The following is a 21249-nucleotide window of genomic DNA, read 5'->3' as shown; positions in this document are numbered from 1 at the left end:
CTAATCCCTTTGTCTCCAGAGCCTGTTGCATGAGCAAGGCCAAGTCAGAACAGGGTCTACTTTAATGCTCCTGTGAGCAGGCACAATGTATTCGTTGGGTTGGAGGCCCAGACAACAAAGTCCTACATTTTTTGACAAACTTAAGATGGAAGAAAACTTAGGACACTTCGTGTGTGTGGCATTACTCAAAAACGCAAGTGGAATAAGGAAGTATTTTCTCCTCCCAAAACCTACTTTAGAAAGATGTTTCTGATGGTGAAGAAAAGCCCTTCTTTAATCATCCTTGTGTCTGTCTCATTAACAGGGCACATCCTGTCTTAGAAAGAGGCCGTAGCGTGCAGAATCTCCAAACATAGGTGAAAGAAGGTTTATGTCCTCATGCCTGTAGCCCTTTACACCATTTCCCCACAACACACACAGTGCTCGCAGTCTTCCTTGATAAAACCACTAACTGCCAGACCAAGGTTGTTGGGCTCTCAGGAGCAGAAACTCCATCCCTTATCGTGTGTTCTGTTTCAAGTGTGAATTTCACTATTAACCTCTGGGGGGAGTTCAGGCAGGCCATACCGCAGCCATCCTGCTGCGGTTTCTTTGTTTCCTCTTGTGCAAAAAATGTATTTTTCCTGTGACTAGGATCCTGAGATCAACAAAACCGTTCTGTAGATATATCCCTAACGGGGCACTGTGCCATTTAAGACACCAACCTCTGCAACAAAACCGTTCTGTAGATATATCCCTAACGGGGCACTGTGCCATTTAAGACACCAACCTCTGCATTCTCTTATCAAAGCAAATCTCTTGGTTTTGAATTGTATGAAGGGCATCATTTAGCTAATAATGAGGAGAGTGGGGTCTGGTCTGAGGGGAAAGCACAGCCTGGTATGTGATCATTACATGTTAGCAAACTGTGGTCTCAGAGAGTTTTACAACATTCAATAAATTAACCTGACAGCATGCAGTAATGAAGCCGTGCTCTGTGCTCATGACTGGGGAAACAGCCTCTGAGAGCCAAATGTATTGTCTCAGTTACACCTCTGCAACTCTGCAGACTTCCATACCATATGCAGATAACGACAGACTGTAGCTGACAAAGATTACTTGATTTTCCAAGGTTATCAGACAGTCACTAAATGAGCCAGCACTGAAAATCAGGATCCTGGTGCTCTTACCACTAGAATAAATATGAATTATGACAACTAAGTACTTGAATAAAGATGTATTATGGTAATATTCTTAGGTCATTAAAAGTCATGATCATATGTTGTTATGTGGCAGTTAAATCACTCACTAAAAGGCAAGGTTCATATTATTTCAGAGATGCAAAATGACTGAATAGTTTTCCACAGACAAGGAGAAAACAGATCAGCAATTTTTCACATTATACTTCACAGAGCTAATTACTGATGATGGATGTTCTTCTTTTCTTGAACTTATTTGCCCTGGAAACTGTCAGCAGGACTTGGACTTTTTCACTCAAGTAAATCCTTGAAACAATTCCATATTCTTGTAATTTATATTACGAATCCTATTTTTGAGCCAAAACTTCTTCAGCTTTTACTGCACTGACATAAGATGATGAGATCAAAGATGGCAGAAATAAGTGAATTTCCTGTTTCATGAGCTTGCACTGAAAATCTCTGCCAGCAAACAAACTGTGAAGTGTAGCTTTTATGTCCTTACTCAATTTCAGCTTTCATGAACTCTCCCTCTGATCCTGAGAATTAACTTTCCTTCTATTTTCTTCCACTACCATATAAAAATGCACATACTGCAATATTAAATTCACTGGGGTAATTAATGAGGAAGTTCTTGCTGATGCTTGGTTCAAAAGGAGCAAAGTCTGGTTTGTTAGCTTTATACAAAATCTCCAGAGGTTGTTAGTCCCTTCTGATCCTCAGCTAGAATTCTCATTAATTAAGACTAAGTTTAGAAAAAAAGAAAAAGTTCCAAATTTTAATTGCATTCACATTTTGCAGGTACACTAAAATCAAGCAAATGCAAGCAGGTAAACGTGGACCCACTGAAGAGCAGTGATATTAAAGAGGATTTCTAGCTGAGATTTTTTATCTGTGAAAGTTACAATCTGATAGGCAGACCACAGAATTAGTCTGAACACATAACCAAACTCCATGCCACGCAATGTGTCAGGTTAACTGCTGAGGACAGAGATTACACTCCAGTTTTACACGGCACACCAACACATCTGTAATACGAGGCAGTGAAGCAGTTCGACAAACCAATGAGACTACTCACCTACACACCAGCATTTTGCTGAGTGGAATCATCGAACCAAGTTTGTTCACAAACAAATCTTTCATCAGCAATCCCATAGTGCTGGGACAAGTGCTGTGTCCACAGTGAACCCATATAGGCTTTGATAATAGTAAAATGAAGCCTAAAATCTGCTCACTGCAATTGCACAGCATGTTTTGTGGATGACTCTTTTCAGCCCTCAGCACTGCAGGTAAAATTTACAAGGCAGAGGAGCATTTCACAGAGGTTAAGTTCCCTATTTCACTGTTGTCCTTTTAAAGTTATTATAATTCCATGTTTTCTAACACAACCCGTTGACTGTCATCTATCCCATGTACCCTCCACTTCATGATTGTAAGCAGATATTTATACATGAAGTAGCCAGTACTTAACAATTTCTCTGCTAGTACAAGTGGTGAAGAAATCTCACTTACTTCCACTCTTAAGCAGGTGCTGTTCCTCTTCCTTCAGCCTGTTCTGCATAAGACGTAGCATGTTTGCCGTTTCCTGTAAGAGGTGAAAACGACTGAATTAGAAAAACTGCCGTTGCTCAGTCAAGTAGCTAATTGGATGGTCCCACAACAACAGTTAAGAGCACTCACAGGTAGAATGAGAATAGAAAATTCCAGCATTTAAAATATTTTATGAAAAAAAGGTCTTAATTGAAACATGGGAGCTCCTACTTACTTTGCCCAGGAGGGTCAGGATATAAAGCATATAACCAGGTAAAACAGTGCACCGAAAATCAGCCATACCTTCCCACCAGCTGAAACCTCACTTACCACACTGAAAATGAGTTCATTTGTCTCCATCCCACAGAAAATTACTGCTGTTACAGAAGGGAAGTGGTCTTCTTTGGAAAGCAGTCTTTGGTAGTTGTTTTCAACCAATATTCCATTAAACACCAGAAGTGGTTTGTGAAATGACTGCAGCTTCATAATACACAAACCAAACCAGAATAAATTCACATATTTCCAAGCACACAAACAAAATGGGAGCAAAAAGCCCTATCAATACTGGAGAAGTATAGCTACATACTATAATATTTGGGTGCAAAGGAGAACCATGACAGTAAGACTGCACAAGGTGGTTTGGTGATTTTCTTTTTTGAATATGGTTGTCAGATAAATATGTGCCAAGAAACACTACTGTAATGACAGTATGATGAAGTTATGACAAATATGGTTCAGAGCAAATGGAAAAAGGTAGGTAGAACAGTGGTGGTTGTGCTGAGGAAGAAAAGCAAATCACAAGTCTCAACCCATTCAAATAAAGGCCAATGATAATAGAAAATGTTACAAAAAGGCCCATGAGGGCTTCTAAAACCTGTCTTGCACAGCCAGCTGAGGAAGAAATGTGACAGCCCAGAAGGCAAGAAGCAAGCTGATGGTAGCAGGGCAGTGGCAGTTAAGACAGACGTTCTCATTCCAGCATAATGGATTAGCAAGAAAACATGGCTGGCTCTGTAGACAGTAACTGATGAGAGTAATTTTAATCTTCTAGAATGCGTGCACTTGCAGAACATCACAGAGCAGGTAGACTAAAGGGATTATTTGACTGCTGAACATCACAAAGCAATTGTAGGAGGTGTTTCACTGAGTTCATGAAGTTCTCTACCCAGTTAGGACTAAAATCTAGCAAAGATACCAAGAGACTGAATTTTAGGAGCCAAGATTTACTACTCCAATAGCAGCATCAAACAAAAAAAATGTATCTTTAATGACATCTAGTTTAAATTTGGGTAATGTTAATGGCTAATAGAAAACTAAACATGTCAGAGGAGGTAAAATACGAATGCATACAATCAGATTCAGATAGAACCTACAGTACTAAAGATGACAAACAACTGATGGAAGGATTTAGCCACAAATCTTGCTCATTTTAGTCTCTTCAATTCCAGTCAAGCAAGATAAGTAGATGGGAAAGCTAATTAACTGTGGATTGAACTAAGATTTTTCTGAGTCTTTGATTTTTCCATGCAAAATATGCTTATAATTAAAACCACCAGTTGTTTTGACATGGTCAAATCTGCCCATTTACAATGGATTTGCCGAAACTGGGACTCGGAATATTCATGGGACAGAGGAAAGAAAATAAGAAAAGCATCTGAAAATGGTTGAACCTTTTTACACTTTCAAGTGGAAACGTGTATCAATACCTATGGCAATAGGGTGCTAGCTGAGAAGGGAAAATCTCCCACCAACCTCTAAGCAGCAGCAAACCACCAAGTCCCACCCAGCACACAAGGAAGATGCTGGAAACAGAGGCCTGGGGACTGGCTGGCACGATGCATCACAACTTGGCATAAACATCTATGTCTTGGGAGTTGAAATCCACACTGAAAAAGCTTGCAGAGAAGATGCTTACAGGCGGTAAAGGGAAGTGATATAAATCACCCATACCTGGCGAGAAACATAGCTCAGGCACTGAGCTACTCTCTCAAGGCCACAGAGGGAATAAATTCTGATCCAGAAATCTGCTTCGGACAGCCATGCAAATTGTCTGCCATACAACCTCTCCAGTACTAATACAGACAGTGGCTCCATGGATGCTAGGAAGACTGCTAATGGTTGCTTGGGACTGTAGAAATAACACTGCTAAACTGAAGCAGGCATGACACCTTCCAGGGCTATAAAGCTGAAAGGTCATGATGCAAAATCATACTGAATGAAACACTCCAGCAGTAACTTCCAACAACATAAACTGTTGAAATCTCTGAAGTGATGGATATGTATTCTGCAGGGAGACGCTAATTCCATCTGCAAGAACAAGGAAGGAAAAGACACAAGCATATTTTTATAACTTGTTTCATGCAGATTCAGAACATTTTAAATACCCTATTTAGGAAAGTACTCTTCTTTATTAAATTCTTTCTGTAAGGAACAAATAAATGACAGTGAGGACAGAAGAGTGTGACCAAAGATTAAAGGAAAGGGAAGATGCAAGGCTGCTGAGGCTGGTGCAGTTATGGTAAGAGGGCCAACAAAGGTTATCTGGCTTCTCTCAGTCCGTGCTATTGTCCATGATACAAGTGACCTCCACATAGCAGCAACACATCTGCACACTGCACAGCTCAGTTCCACTCAGAAGGGTAACCACTGCAATGATTAACATTTTCCATCTCCTCCAGTGTTGGCAAAGCCTTTTTAAGAACTGATGAAAGTCAAAATGAATGTGGACAGGAGGCAAAATTTTCAGAGGTTTCTAGCTACCAGAGTTTCCTTTGGTCTCTGTAGCACATGCCCATTCCAAGACCTCCCTCTGCAACAGTGGGTCTCAACATTTTCTGACTGAGCCTCACACCTGTTATCTTCTTCCCCTACCTCCTCCTCCCTATCTGGTTTCTCCCAGTCAGTCTTAAGATTTAAAGACAGTCAGTGATTTAAAGAAGTCTTGCCCCTGCCCCAGCAAACATTTACAATACAGTCTCCCCACTGCTATGTCTTTGGGACAAAGGGAGTAAGTGAGGGGATCAATCAGCCAGCTGAATCTCAACCCTACTGGCTGTTGCAGCCTACACAGTACATATGGTAAAGAAAATCTACAGGGAGGAAAAAAGGAAGAATATTTCCCAATTGTCATGGGGACAAATTCATAAACCCAGACAACGTTTCTAAAATGTTCACATACCAGTGAAATAATGGGTACAGATATAATCATTGCCTAGTACTGTAATTCCAGGGACATGGTAAGACAGCTGAATCTGGCAATTCAAATTCAGTCAAATAAGCAGTCACCCTGCACCGCTTGCTCCTTCTTTTTTATCACTTTTCTGCTCTGGTGCAAGCATTTGTGCAGTGACACAAAAGAAACCTGTTGAAAACTAATCCATCAAAACAACATTATGCGAGGCAAATTCTCCACTGCAGTTCAGCATGTGGTTACACAAATTCCTGACTGGCACAACAAAGGACGGGGTGTTGCAGCTGTGGGAAAAACAGCAGTGGTACGAAGATGAGACACTGTTTGTTTCAGCTTCAGTGCTGCTTTATGGACTTAAAATACAAGAGAAATGAAGTCTAAGAAAAAGGTTTAACCATACAGATGAGCCACTTCTCCCCTCCTTCCTCTATCCTCTTACTTGCGCTACTGACAGCAGCTCAGCTGACCTCAGAGTAAGCCAGCCCAGAGACTTAACTGGCAAGAATAATGTTGATTTTCTACTGGTTTGGATATCTGAATAGCTCAATGCACGGTCGGACAAATGCTGCTGTCAGCCCAAAGGAGCTGCTGAGACTACATCATCCCTTTCCACAGCAGCCCATGACCCCATCAGTTGAGCTGTGCTGCCAGACTACACCCTGCAAAAGCTTATCAAAAACTGCAGCAACAAAAACTTGTTTCAAACGGGCAGCCCCAAACCAGTTGGAAACAGGATAGTATCAGTTAAGTGCTGTTTATAGTCCTTAACAAGTAAGATCTTTAAAGGAGGGGGCAGAAGTGATGGCAGATCATACATCTAGAAAGTAAACAAAATTTATCACACAATTTTTTGAAGTTGCATACTGTCTTAAAAGAATCTGCAGAGAAATCTTAGCTCCGTTAAATTAGTGAAAAAATTATTATAACAGCTTCGTTGGTTTAAGATTTTGCGTTTAAAAAGATGACAACTTTAAACAGCTGAGTCAGCGGCAGTTTCAGCTTCTCTCTCTCCTTGTTACTTTTAATGACTGCAGTCATTAGGCTGCATTTTTTGGCTTGACCTGCTTCCACCTTCACTGCAGACACCACTCCCCACACTTTACGTTATCTTAACAGATGTCATTTATATCAGCTCAGTTAAAGCAAGGCCATGCTAATCAGAGGTGTTTTTCTCTTTCAGGCTGGCCACTTCTGTGTGACCCAGGGCTTCTGAAATGTGGCAAGCGAGAAAAGCTGAGGGTGTGACAACCGTCATGTGGATGCTCTTTCAACACACAATGTCGTACAATGGACTTTAATGAGACTAGCACTCTGCACAGGGCAAGTCACGTTTTCTGTGCGGAGCGGCAGAGTGACAGCTCCATAAAACAAGAGATGTGACCTTGACCTTGTGAAGCACCCACAGGGAACGGCCTGAGTGCCCCAGGATGCTGTACGCACAGGAGCCAACATTTAAGCACCCTGTTCAGCCTCTCCAGTAAACAAACAAGACTGAAATGCTGCAGGCAAACACTGCACGTATCTTACTCTATAAGCAAACTTTACCCAAATTAGGTGGGAGCATACACTGTGGAATCACAGTGTCACATTAACGCAATTAAATTGCCAATTGACACAAAAGCAGAGCCAGCCTGCCCGGTCAGAGGGGGCTCCCTGGCCTTTCAGGACACCAGAGATTACTGAGGCTGAAAATCCTGCTTCAGAGGCAGACAGATCTCTGCTGAGATGGGACTTTTCCTCCTCTGTATCATACATTATGCAGCCTTTTCTAGGTGTAAATCTGCCATTCAACGACTATTCAAATCAACCACTTTCTAGCCTCAGAGCATACAGCCTAGTCAAACAGGCAGCAAAGGCAGGATTTTGCTGCTAATGCTCAGACTCCCAGAACAACCCCGGCTCCCAGGGACCCTCAGAAGTTCCCAGCCCAACCTCCTGCTCAAAAGCAGGATCAGCAACAGGATCAGATCACAGTGCTCAGGGCTTGAGCTTGCTGGGTCTTAAAAACCTCCAGCGAGAGAGACCAATCATCCTGTCTGCGCAACTGTTCTGATACCCGACTATCCAAACGGTGAAAAAGTTTCCTTATATCAAGTCAGAACAATTTTTCATTCCTAGTAATTTGTCCAGGCCTTTTAGCATAAGGATTCAGTTCACCTTAAGTCACCAGTTATGTCACCAGCTTTTCATAGCAGGCACCTCATCTTGTGACACAGTCTATATACAGTCAATAGGAACAGGAAATAAAGACTTCTTTTGTTGACAAACTAGGACTAACAAAGGCTTTTAAAAGAAACACATTTCACTTAGTTTACCATCATCTGTACTCAACTCAGCAAGAATGTTACTTGCCTTCTACAGCCCACTGAATACACTAAAGATAAATGTGTGGTTTTTGTAGAATGGAGTTTGAATGAGCACAGCACAGATATTCTGTATGTCAATCTACTTTACCTGGCAAAGCAGATGGCTTTACATCTCATATCTGATTATGAAAGCCTTTGGAAAACCTCAATAAAACAAAACAATGCCTGTCTGGCAGCATATTTTAATATAATCAAACCTATTGCTCTACAGACAAGTAAAATGTCAATTATGGGTTTCCACAGCAGGATGAATGGGAGTCGGCTTGGAAAAAATCTTTTTACAGAAAGCTATACAAAAGCAGAGCCTGAGAAATGGTTTTTCATCGATTGCCTATTTTTTGTAATTTCTTTGAGAAAAGAATTACTGAACAGCATGCAATTACAGCTACATGCAAACTACACACAACTATGTGCATGGGGTGGAGGGGATTGCTTGGGGTATGCCATGATGGAGAATATCCTCCAGCAGCAGACCCAAAGACAACTAGCTCTGCCACTAACTTAGTGTTTGACTTAAGGTGAGTGATCCAGGATTTGAATAAGCCACGATTTCTTGACTGACAGACCTTTATGATATACCTAACACTGCTGAGTATTGTTTTAAACACTAAAGTTGCTGAAATCATGAGATTGAAGACAACTCTGCCCCTGCAGATTGATAAGCAGCAAGTCTAAAAGGACTCAAAACCAGAAAGAAGCGATATAGCATTTGGTAATTTAAAATATCTCTTTTTTTAAAAAAAAAAAAAAAAGTTAACCTCAAAGTTTTGTTGGGAAAGTTGTGGAGGGAACATCAGGAGGATTCTGAATACAAAGAATTTACATCCTGCAGCCAGCTGGCACACAACATGGGTACCACTAAGTAGCAAGAAAAGGGAAAAAAGTGGGGAAAATAGGAAAGGGGTAAGTATGAAAGAACAACAGGACAACATCTGGAGCTCACTGACTTTATTTCTGTTTGGATACTACCATTTCAGTTTCTGCCTAGGCTATTCCTTCTGTTCTCAAACATCCTCCCAATCCCAGAAATCTCTCTAGACATCTCTATGTATAACCTTTTTATCTTAGTAAGGGAAAACAATGTTTCCTTCTGTTTGTTTGTTTTGGTTTGGTTTTTTTCACTAGTGATTTTCTAATCCTACTGCTTTGTAGTACACTTAAAGAAAACCAATTTGATGATGGATTGAACCACCTCATCTTCACCTTGCCTATTAATCTCAGCAGCTGTTTCTTGTTTTGTTATAGAACAAAGCAGCTGAGATTAGCTCTTGCTACATGCACACAATGGGATTTGTTTTTCATAATAGAGTGTGGCCACTCATTCAGCTGGGGTGAGATATAAGGAGGAGGAGAAATTGTGCAGTGCCTGAATAGAGAATGTGACAGTACTCTTAATCAGAGGAAGCCTGCTAGGTGCAACAGAAAGGTAAGTGAACACAACATTGAGGTTGCACAGCTAAAGTTCATGATAGCATGAGGTACCCACCTACCCGGAGCTGTTTTTTAAGAATAGAAGATGATGCTTCCTATCATGCTGAACTACTATTAAATACCTCACCCTACATTCATGCTCAGTTTTATGATTTGAATTGGAATGTGGCTGTAGTTATGCTTGACTAAAGGTGACTGCAATGCTACAGGTTTTGTTCCTTTTTAGTCTGTTGAGGAATGAAGACTGGGAGAGATAAGATCCATGAAAAAGCAGGGCAGAAGAATCTTTGCTAACAGGCTTTCTAACCTACGAGGAGGGCTTCAAACTGGGTCTGTCAGGGAACAACAATGATGATAGCTTGGCAAGAAATGGGGGCACCATGAACAGGGAAGGGGAGGCTGTGGTACGTTGCTCGTGAAGGCAGCACAAGCAGGATCCCATCTCAAGTGCCTGAACATAAGTACATCCGTGACAGCAAACAAACCAGGAGGAATTCAAAGGTGCATAGCTTTGATGTCATCAGGATTACAGAAATATAATGACAGCTTCCATGTGTGGAGGTTGCACTAGGTGGATATAGGCACTCTAGAAAGGGCAGGCTGGGAGGTGGGAGAGGAGGGGTTGCTCCTTCTGCAGAGCAGCAGCCTGAATGTGCTGAACATTGCCTTCTGGTAAGCGATGAGCCCTTTGAGAGTTTATGGTTAAGGATCAGAGGACAAACTGCTGACCTATAAAACAACACAGATCATGCTCCATAAACTAATATTCATTTTAACCTTAAACTTTTAAACATTTATTGCTAGCAAATCACTTCAGTAAAAAAAACAAAACCAAAAGTCACAGCTGGCAGTATTACCAGAGGGGTCTTTTGGTTTCCCATCTCTTGTCTATAGTAATTTGACTGGGACTTTTGTTTTCCTACAAAAGTTGCCAAAATTGAAAATTAAAAAATTCCTTTCCATATCACACAATGTACTCAGTATATCACACTCAGTGTAGAACCACAGGCAAGATGGCTTACAAGTACTTAAAGACAGCAATAAAGCAGGACCCTAGCCTTCTGGCACAGAGACAGATTTTGCATCTAGAGGTTATTCTTCTTTGACTGATAATGCCACCTCAGTAATTCTGAAGTGTTATCACCGTGATAGAGCTTTCTTATGAATACAGAAGCAGCAAACTCCCCCAAAACCCCAGTCTTAGATGAAGTACAGTGCTTTGGAGAACGTAGTCTCAAACAAATGAGCCAGAAGAGCTGCACCAGAAGAGGAAACATGAACTTGTTCCAGCAGATTCTCTGGATCCCTCATCAAGGTTCATACTAATAAATACATAGCTTTTACAACCATTTATATACATCTTTACCATTTTGGTCTGAAGAGTGTCTGAAAGCCATCACCACTGGCCATTTAAACTTTTTTAGAGGTCATCTTTCCAGTGGATGAGCACACACTGAATGAATCGAAAATCAGCAGCTCCTATTATAAGACCATCTGTCTCCTCCTTATTCTCATGAGTCCCATCTTCTCCCTTGCTTTCATGTGCCGAAACAGTCATTGCTCTCATCATTAATAGTCATTTTACAGTAATCATTTCTATTGAAACACATATAAAGCATATTTGAGAGTATTTTATACACTTAACTGATCCTCACCAGAAATTCATTGTTACCATAATACTAGCACTACCAGTGTCAGTGGAAGGGGATGGGAATTCATTTCTGCTGTAATGTCATTATTTTAAATTATTAATTCTTTTTTTTTTTTTAATCTTGAAACTCTTCTGTCCCAGCTAGCCATTCCATTCATTGATGTGTATGTTTTCAAAAGAATCAAATTATTTTGAAAATTAGCAAATCTTATGCTGCTTTACAACATGACTATCTTTCCAGGTTATTCTTTTCCTGTATTAAACCCTCCTAACCCTGCATTTTGCTGCTTCTTGTGTAAGAATTGTTCACTAAGAGTACTGTAATACAGTAAAAATACTTCAATAAATGGGGCAAAAGAGTATTTGTCATTTAAGCTGACGGAATAGCATTTAGCCAAGTGGCACACCAAATGTGACTTAGTAGGCTCAGTAGAAGGAGACTGAACAGCATTCATGTTGATCAGTTCTCAGCACACAGGTGCCACAGAAAGTAGCATCCTCCCCGAATAAATTCTGACACAGCAACTCCAGTGATCACATTTATCAAACAATTAGATTTGTTAGATCACTACTGAAGTGCATTTTAATCAACAAGTCAGAAAAATACCTCAAAAGCTTCTTGAAAGGTTTATCTTTTCAAGGAAATACATGTTAATTAACTGAACTTCATTCACACTGTCATGAAAATTAGAAAACATTTTAGCTTTTTGCCTCATGTAAGTGAAATGTATCATAAAGGAAAGCTGTCATAGTAAAATGATCCAGTATGGGCTCTTATGATGAAATTTTTTTGGGGAAAAAGTCTTTAGGAAGGTAAGCTGCTATCAGGGATCTGCAGGAAAGTGAGGAAAGAAACAGGGTGCCCAGCTGATCCTTTGCATAGGGTCATGAGAGTAGCAGAAGGCAGATAGGAAAAGATGCAATTTATGGCCTAGGCTATCTACACTGATACTGTTCTTACATAGCGGCTCTTAATGATACCACACTCAGGCTACATGAAGCCAGACAGTGAAGTGTATTCAAAAAACACACTTAAGCTAACAAGATGCATCACAATCCGCAGCAAGTATTTAAAAAATAGATTGGTTTAATGTTTCTCACATACGCTTATTCCTAAAGCTTCCATAATTACTTATCAAGCTCTGACTGCGTACATCCGGCTCAAACACTGCAATAACCACTTTTCGGAACAGATAAATTGGAGTTGGAAGTGAAGAGCACACTTCATAACCTGAAGTTGAGAGGTGGCATCCTGAGACTTAAGGCAGACCAGTTACTGTTCCTCTTGAATAAGCATACTGCACATGAAGGTCTCACCTAGACATTAATACTCCCCCTTTGGGAACTCAAAAGCAAGGAACAAAACAGAAAGGACAAATTAGCTCAGAGGGATGAATTCCAACTTGAGAATTGCTTGTTCCTGCACTATGGAAAGGGTTTCCTGACTTGCCTATAGATTAGGGTGCCATTTTCATACTTTGTATGAACTCTCTTTGCTTCTCTCTACAGCTCTCCCCTCATCCTCATAAAGTAAAGAAGTAATTCTCCCAGTGGCATGTTTCTTGAGCAACTGTTGATGCAATATAAAAGCTTTCTGCACAGGTTAGTCCACTTTTTTCTGTGCCTATACATTACACATTTTCCATCAGAACAGTCAAATAGTGACCAAATTAGCTGTGCGTTCTCTGTCCTTGGAGGCTTTCAAGACTGGCCTGGATAAAGTCAAACAATGTGGTCTGATGCCATAGTTGACCTTGCTTTGAAAAGAATTTATTTGTGAATCAGGAACCAAGAAAGCAGGTTTGAAAGTTATTTAGCTATTTTGACTGGTTTTCTATTAAAAATCCCACAAAACCAAAGAAACCCCAACTTTCCACACCTCAAACACTCCTCTCCACTGCTGTACTGTGCTTGTTTTGGGTTATATATTAGGATGCATAGCAATTCAAGGAATTTGACACGAGCTACATGAAAACTCCTCCAGAAAAGATACTAGTCCATCTCTGTGTAATCTTATCCCCTTCATTATGAGTTCTGGAGTTAACTCTGGTTCTGATGAGCTTGAGGCTTCAAATCTTCCTTTACTCCATGACCTTCTCTCTTCTTTCCCTCTGAAGCTCCAATGATTAGGATCCCTTCTTGCATGCACCCACACACTGTATTCATTACTTCCTGGGCCAGCCAGTTCTCCCCCACACCTGTGTGTGCATTTGCACAGTATGGATCACTTTTCAGCCTGATATAGCTTTTCCTTTGACTATTGCCATTGATTCAACAATAATGGGAAAAAACCACCATAGATACGGAAAAGCCTTCACAAAAAACTGATGGTGTATACCAAAAGCTTCTGCTGAACTAATTTTCCAGAACTTTTCCTAGAGCACACTTTGCTGTGCCACTGATGAGAGCTGTCTCATTATTCATGTGAATTGGGCCATTTTGAGAGCAAGGCGTTTCGCACTGTCATGATTCACTGCAACAAGTACCAGCGTAAATGCCTTTTTCAGTTGGTTAAAGCAGCACAGGGATCCTGCCTACCCGTACATCTAGCATGTTTATGCTAGGTTAAGGTTTTCCTTTCAGGTTCAGCAAGATCCACATTCAATAAAGCTGGCTAAAGGTTTGAAGTCAAAGGCCCCAAGAGGATGCAAAAAATACTCCTGAACCATCCAGGAACCACAGGTCAGAGCCAAGGGAGCAGAACATTAGAGGAAAAACAGCACTGAGCCACCGCTGAGGATTTATGTGACACTCTGTGACAGGGCATAGCTCAAGAGGATTGCGAAGAGACAGAAGACAAAAGGATTGGTAGGGCCCTGGCAGAGATTGCAAAATGAGACTAGTCGAGATCACGGGCCTTTAAATCATCTGCCAGCACTGAGAGAACTCTAAACAGAACTAAGAAAAAAATGAAAAAAAAAAAAAAAAAAAGGCCCAGAATAACATTTTCTGCCCAGAATTTTCCAGTTAAAATACTCTCAATACAAAAAGCTTCAAGTCAGCAATAATACCCAGGAATTCACTACCACCTCACAGAGGATGGACTTTATCTGGTGAATCAGATGTATTCATCATTAGATATAATGCAAGTTTACCATAATGACAACTCCTTTCCATTTTTCCTATTTGCTTTTATGGAAGCTATGAATTATAATGACTCAGTAACAGCTCATTGAGCATTCCCTTCATGTATTACATTTTTATTGTACCAAGCTTACAAGGAATATTGCTTGGATGTGCGATTTATTTCAATTAATATACAATTCTGTAATATAAACCTGAGGTCAGTTTGCAGCGTCTGAAGAAATTATCACGCAAATTAATGTTGATTGGAAGTTAGTAATCACAGCTGTGTCTTCTTCACCACCACAAAGCAGTCACTGTCACATTACTGCTAGAATCTAACATCAGAATTATCCTCTCCCTGCATCACAGGCAGTACAAACGCTTAAGTGTTTGAAGAGGAGTAAGGATTATTCCCTCTTTTCAAGGAGAGAGCTTATTATATTAAAGAGTAGTTGTTCTTGGTGAACTAGATGGTTCCAGGAACTGATAATGGAATCTGCTGCCTTCCATCTTGAGATCAGTTAGCTCCAATACAGCCCATGTTTCTTATAGCAAAGAATCTCTTCAACAGGTAGCTGACGCACACTTCAGTTTATTTCTTATTTCCCACCAGTCAAGCCCCAAATTAAGAGGCAGTGCCAGCAAACCCCTCTCTAACAGTCTTGTTACAGCCCTAGCACAGGAATTAAAGACCTGTTTTTTATGATTTCTCCAGTTTGAAAACATTTGTACTCCTAGTTCCTGCTTGCCAGAACAGTGCTCAAGCTACTAGCTTAGAAGACTGGGATAAAACTATTTTTAAATAACTCATTGTGGTGGGTTAGATAAGAAGCAAGTGAAGATGGCTAATGATGCAGACAAACCTCTCTTCTGAAAGGGGATGGCAAGCACTGTTTTTAGGACTGTTCACATGGATAAGGCTATAATTCTTCAATACAAAACAAGAAGGTAATCATCTCTGGGCAACCAATGATCTACAACAACATCAGGTTTCACCTTATAAATCCTTATTCTCTAGTTTCAGTAACTCTGTTCTTCACATAACCACCCAGCCTAAGCAGTAGGAACAAAGGATAGCTTCATTCCAGCCTACTCTACAGATTAAGACACAAGAGCGGTTGGTTTAAAAAAATCTGTGTGGCTGACCAGGAACTGAGATGTAGGATGCACTATATGAAGTCCTTGTTTCTTGTTAGAAGATGGCGACCAGCAGGTAAAGTGAGTTAGACCCTGCTTAACAGTCCAGGCTCTGACCAAGTCAGGTTTCTCCTCAGTCCTCTCAAAGCTTGAGTAGGAGACAGGCATATAGCTTTCCAGGACAACCAATTTTAAAAAAGGAGGGTCTCAGAATGTAGTGGCCTAAAATGGAGGTTTCCATTGATTTCAAGACTACATCGTACTCAAGGTAAGCCCGAATAAGAATGTAAATGCATTTGTAGCAAAACAAACACGACTCACAGGCCCTAGGCAGAAAGGTGTAACTGTTTGCCCCAGAAATTCTTACATTTCCTTAGTCCAGATGTTTGACCCTGCTTTAATGCTTCTGAAATGGTATGGCTCACAATTTGGCCCACTGGTTATCTCAATATCAGAATCCTCTTCAAAGAATCCCAACAGTATCCCGGAGCTCTCAGAGAAGGCAGCAATGGCTGTGCAAGGTGCAGTCATTCACACTGCCAGTCTGTGCCGTGCTAGGTGGGCGTTAGCCAAGGGTTGTGACAGGACATCTCTTCAAGAGGTCTGCTGTTCACACACGCATAGTGTTTAATTTTCATGTTTCACAGAATTGAACTAGAAATTGTTTCTATACAGCTAGAAAACTGAGAATTATTTTACTATTTAAGATTTAAAACCTCAAACCTTACTGTTTTGCACATTATGAGATTACTCATGTTTGTGCAAATCAAAATGCTAGTCTCATGGCTACTTTTCTCTACTGCTAAGTACCAGTAGCAGAGCATAAACCTCCTAAATTTCATATACATAATTTTAACATTACCTACTTACATCATTTGGTGCAAATCACTTGCAAAATATCAGTCCCAAAATAAATTTACTTTAATTTTTTCTTTCAATCAATTCCTTGGGTTTTAATCACCTATTAAAAGGTCTCTCACAATGATTTTTATGTGCTGATCTCTGGAGCAAAAAAAATTTATCTGCTTTATCAGTGTTGCTTCAAGTGATCTGATTGTCTCCTATTTTGAGTGACTTTCAAGCTAGATTTCTGTTACATAATTCACACATCTAAAGTACTTGTGAATATTCAAAAGCTTAATGTAGGCTGACAGGGAAGACAGAAAGACTGTAATATGAAGAATTCACTTATTCTATCTTCTTCCCAGATAAAACTGGATAAATACTTAAAACCTAAAAGGCAAGTACATTCAGAACACACTAAACAGAGGCCGTTTTCATGCAATGTTTCTTCTGGAGTGGAGTCACTGCAGAAGAAATTCAGTGAGACAACCTAAGAACTGCAAGTAGTAGAAATCAGATAGTGTCAGATTTCTGTTCATGAAAATCATTAATGGATTTCCAAGCTACACTATCAGTGAGAGCTATTACATCTCACACGTCACAGAAGGAATTGCTGGCACAACAGAGAAACTCACCCTCAGTACACTGCAAAAACTTACTAGATACTCTCCCTGTGTTCCTTCCACAACTGCAGAGTATTTCACATGTAACAGAATTAGCACGGTTTTACCACAGCAGCAAGAAAGAACTAGGCTGAGTAACCAGGGGGTTTATACCCAAGCACGGCACCAAGCCCTGATGCAGAAGGAACCTCTTTAACTCTTCTGCTAAGGAGTTCATGGGCTGCTGAAGGCAGACTATGAATGTTTCCATTCCTCAGAAAAGCATACAAGTGATGATTAGAGATTTTAAAAAGTTGTTTGTTTGTTTGTTTGTTTTTTACAGACCTAGAGATCAAACAAGTTCTAGAGAAGCTGTGAGTCAAATGACCCCAAATCAACTGAGCTGATCTCAATTGTTTTCATCTCCCAGGAAATTTTCCTATAGCTTTTAATGTGAGACAGTATCAATAAAGCACCAGGAGCAGGTACGCACACAACTGCTTCAGGGCATTTAGAGGTACCTTTGAGAGTCTAGATCTAGTTGCCATGGTATTGGCAGGGAATTGCAGTTTTTTACTTCAGTGGAATCTGAATCTCTTCTAAAATGCTCTTCACAGGCCTTCCTACCTTTTCTCTATCTCCATCTTCTCCTTTTGCGTGACCATCATTTCTCAGGCCAGCAACTTCCTCTGTCCTTTTCTCCTGTGCTCCACTGCCCCTACTCTCTCCCTGTGCATTCCCTTCCTCCCCTATTTTTTCCTACATTTCTCCATTATGGGATTTGTATGTCTCTGTGCACCAATACTGTCATACTTGTACACTGGACTAAATGCCAAAATAGAAGCAACCAGCAATTAAGATGCTTGCTTTTACTTTCATATCTGATATTCAATATAATTCAGCAATACTGGATCAGGAGTGCTCTCCCGGTACCTATAAAAATGTTACCAAACAGTCATAATTCAAATGTATATTAGTTAGAAGATTAAAGACTGTAACCAAACGATTTTCATATTAACTTTCTGTCTGGCTGTTTCAGTAAGCAGACATCACAACACAAATGTCTAGATTTAGTATTTCAAATGGGATAGCTCATTGCAAAAAGACATGAAAACCAGCAGAACCAAGAAGTATCTCAGAGTAGAGCGAACTCAGATATCCCTATTTCGTGCCTAATCAGAATAAAGCATCTGCCTTGTGTATGGAGCTCTGATAAAAAAACCCTTTAGCTTAATGAAGAGGGGATTTTATTTGGGGAGGGTGTGTTGCAACGGGAAAGTCACAATACAGTCTCTTTGACTTTTCCTTGCTTAATCATGATGGACCACTTACTGATAGTAATGTCATAAGGATGAAAAGAAAAATGGTTTAAGCAATCCCAAACTAAAGGTAACGACCGAGTGGCCTAAAACATCCTCTTCCCTGGGTCCACCTCATCATGGTATTCCATAGCTGAGATTTCACAGCACTAGTATAAAAGCAGTCTTAAAATACCTTAAGAGAAAGTAGCGGAAGAAGCAAGTACTTCAGGGATGTCCTCCGTGAAGCACAAAAAAGAATAAGCATATTCTGTCTAGAGAAAAGGCAAATGCTAAAGGGTATCGCCAAGTTATTCTGGCATTACACAAACTAGGTTCAAAAACATCTTTTTAACTATATTAGTCTGTGTTGTCCTTTGAAAGAGAGGCATTCATTTATAGTCCATAGAATATTTCAACCTCCAAATCTGAAAACCCCTGAAACCGATTTTCAGAGCAGCCAAAGTTCCAATAGCATTCATGTCTAAACATCAGAAACAATTTCATCTTAAAAACAGGATAAAAATTAATGAAGTGTGCTGAATCTTTTTACAAAGCAGAAAATAAGAACAAATCTTTGAGGAGACGTGGCACATAAATCCCTGCTTCTGCACAGAAATGCAAGAAGATGGATTAATTCCATGAGCAGCACAAGAGAACAGAAACAGAATAAAAGAGGTGGCTGAAAATGAAAAAAGGCTAAAGGAATGACAAAGACAAAAGACTTATTTAAATTCCTCAGATCCAATAATAAGTAGTGCATGACAGTTTGACAATAAGTATGAGAAACTCACTCAGAGAAGGAGTCATGTGAGGACTTCTGACACCTCCACAAATGAGAGTTGATAACAGACAAATAATTTCATATTTTTCATACATTTCAAAGGGCTTCCACATCAAACAGGCAGGTGCTCCACAGCTGGTAATTTCATCATCAATTAACTGTTCATTTCTGGCAATTCGTTTGGTTCAGACTCAACACCAAGACTTTAAGTTCCTTTTAACACAGAGAGATATTTCTCAGCCCAGGCCTGGCAGGAGAGTCCTGCCGATTGTTCTCCAACCATCGCTCCATATTATTAGGGAAACTGGGAGGCAAAGGGAACAGGAGGCTTAAGACAACAACAGGAGCTACAGAGTGCTCCTCTCCATGCAATTGTACACCTACAACATCAAAGAACAAACCAAAAAAAAAATCCACACAAACGACCAGCACTGCAGTCTGGAGAGGGTGGAGTGCTTCAACTGCTCAATATCACTTAATTAAAATTGCGTGCTTGGGTACAATCTTTAAATCACTTTTCTAATTAGGAAGTCACTCTGGCCCAGGTCATTAGCTGTGCAACATCAGCAGGGTACCAAAACAGCTCTGAGGCTAAGTGCACTAGAGATTAGAGTCGTTATTCAGCAACTGTCTCTCAATCAGAACAAAAATTCCTCCTAAAAACATGCACACCTAGTCAAGGAGAGGGGTCCACGAATCAGTCCTTAGGACTGAACAGCACACGGAGTGCTGGATTAATCTAATTACATTGCTGTTGCTTTTTTCTGGCAAGCTATTTAACAAAATACACAGTGATGATAAAAGAATTGACTCTCACTTCTACTACAGAAGGTAATTAAGATTTGTTTAGTGAAACAAAAGAGAAATCAGGATGGCAAAGAAATCAACAAAATTTTCAGTGTTTTCTGACAGCTGGAGAGACTGTGTATTAAAATTAATTAAATGTAATTATCCTCATTACTTTTTCCTCAGTTGATTCTGAAAATGACATGAGATGATAAACTTTAGGACAACATGCAGCATCCTTTTGGGGCAAACTGTTTTTTTTTTTTCAAGCATGGAACAAATGACCCACAGTCTTGCTCCACCAACAAGTAGCCAAAGATGATGAAGCACCACCTGAAAAGCAGATCAAGACTGACAGAAGTAGTGAGAGAAATACTCTGGTGTTCCAGGTTGGCAAGATACTAATCTGATATGGATTAAACAGTGTGCCAGCTTTTTAAAATAAAAATTTTTAAAACTGGTTTGGAAATAGGAGTGCACCAGCAAGTTTCTTCATTTAATTGGGACCTAGATTCTTCATCCTCCTTCAGTTACCAAGTCCTGGAGCCCGATGTTGAAACTCACATCTCATAATAACTTCAAATAACAGTTTGGACTCCAGCACTCCAGAAAATCTGGCTGCAGAAGAGACACACGCATAGCCTCCTCTTCTACCAAAGCAACAGCTTCTACAACAAAGCAGTCATGGCTACTTGAGACCCGGTATTGCTGCCCACAAAGAGATGGTTAGAATCTCATCCTTCAAGTATTCTAAGTATTTTTAGATACTTCAATTTTCTGTTCTTGATCCCCAAGCTCCTCTCTCCAGTTCTGAAGAACAACTATCAAGTGTTTTTTCCCCTTTTTATTTTTGGTCTTCCTAAACACTCCCTAATGATTTAACAGATTAATAAATTAAATATGAACCGATTAATAATTAAATCCCTCTGATTTAACAGATTAATATACAGGAAGTGAAATTAAAATATCTCAGGGTACTTTCAGGGTTAAACTCAAGCTATAGAACTAGATTTAGCAGGTAAACCTCATGCTGGTTTAAGCTACGTATTTAACAGATACAGTGTTCAGCACAAGTAGCTTGATCATTTGAGGTCATATTTAGAGACACACAAGTACAGACCACCAGAACACACTCCAAATGCAGAAGACCTGATGGCATTTTGGTTTTAGCATAAAACACAACCTAAAGATGTGTCCAGTTCTGATGCCAGCTAATGCATACTGCATATAACAAGTGATAGAAGTATGCAGAGAAAAACATCTTTTTGTCACAAGCTTTTATACTCTCTAATTCTGCACAATGCTGAAGCATTGTTACCTGCTAATCCTAGTAAATGGCAAGTCAGACCATATGAGTAGCTTTCCCAGTGTCTCACAGAAAGAAGGAGAA

The 21249-nt window shown here is 40.1% G+C and overlaps 1 protein-coding gene across 11 annotated transcripts in view; it reads right to left on the bottom strand.

Annotated features, from left to right (window-relative positions):
* CLUAP1 (clusterin associated protein 1) overlaps positions 1-21249 on the bottom strand; it is a 75383-nt gene that overhangs the window by 25918 nt on the left and 28216 nt on the right. For all 11 annotated transcript variants that reach the window (XM_074919230.1, XM_074919232.1, XM_074919231.1 and 8 more), the window contains one exon: positions 2688-2760. In XM_074919230.1, coding sequence (XP_074775331.1) covers positions 2688-2760 — 73 coding nt within the window. The remainder of the gene's footprint in view (positions 1-2687; positions 2761-21249) is intronic.

Source organism: Athene noctua, chromosome 15, assembly GCF_965140245.1.
Source record: "Athene noctua chromosome 15, bAthNoc1.hap1.1, whole genome shotgun sequence".
Taxonomy (NCBI): domain Eukaryota; kingdom Metazoa; phylum Chordata; class Aves; order Strigiformes; family Strigidae; genus Athene; species Athene noctua.
This window is presented reverse-complemented; position numbering and strand designations above follow the sequence as displayed.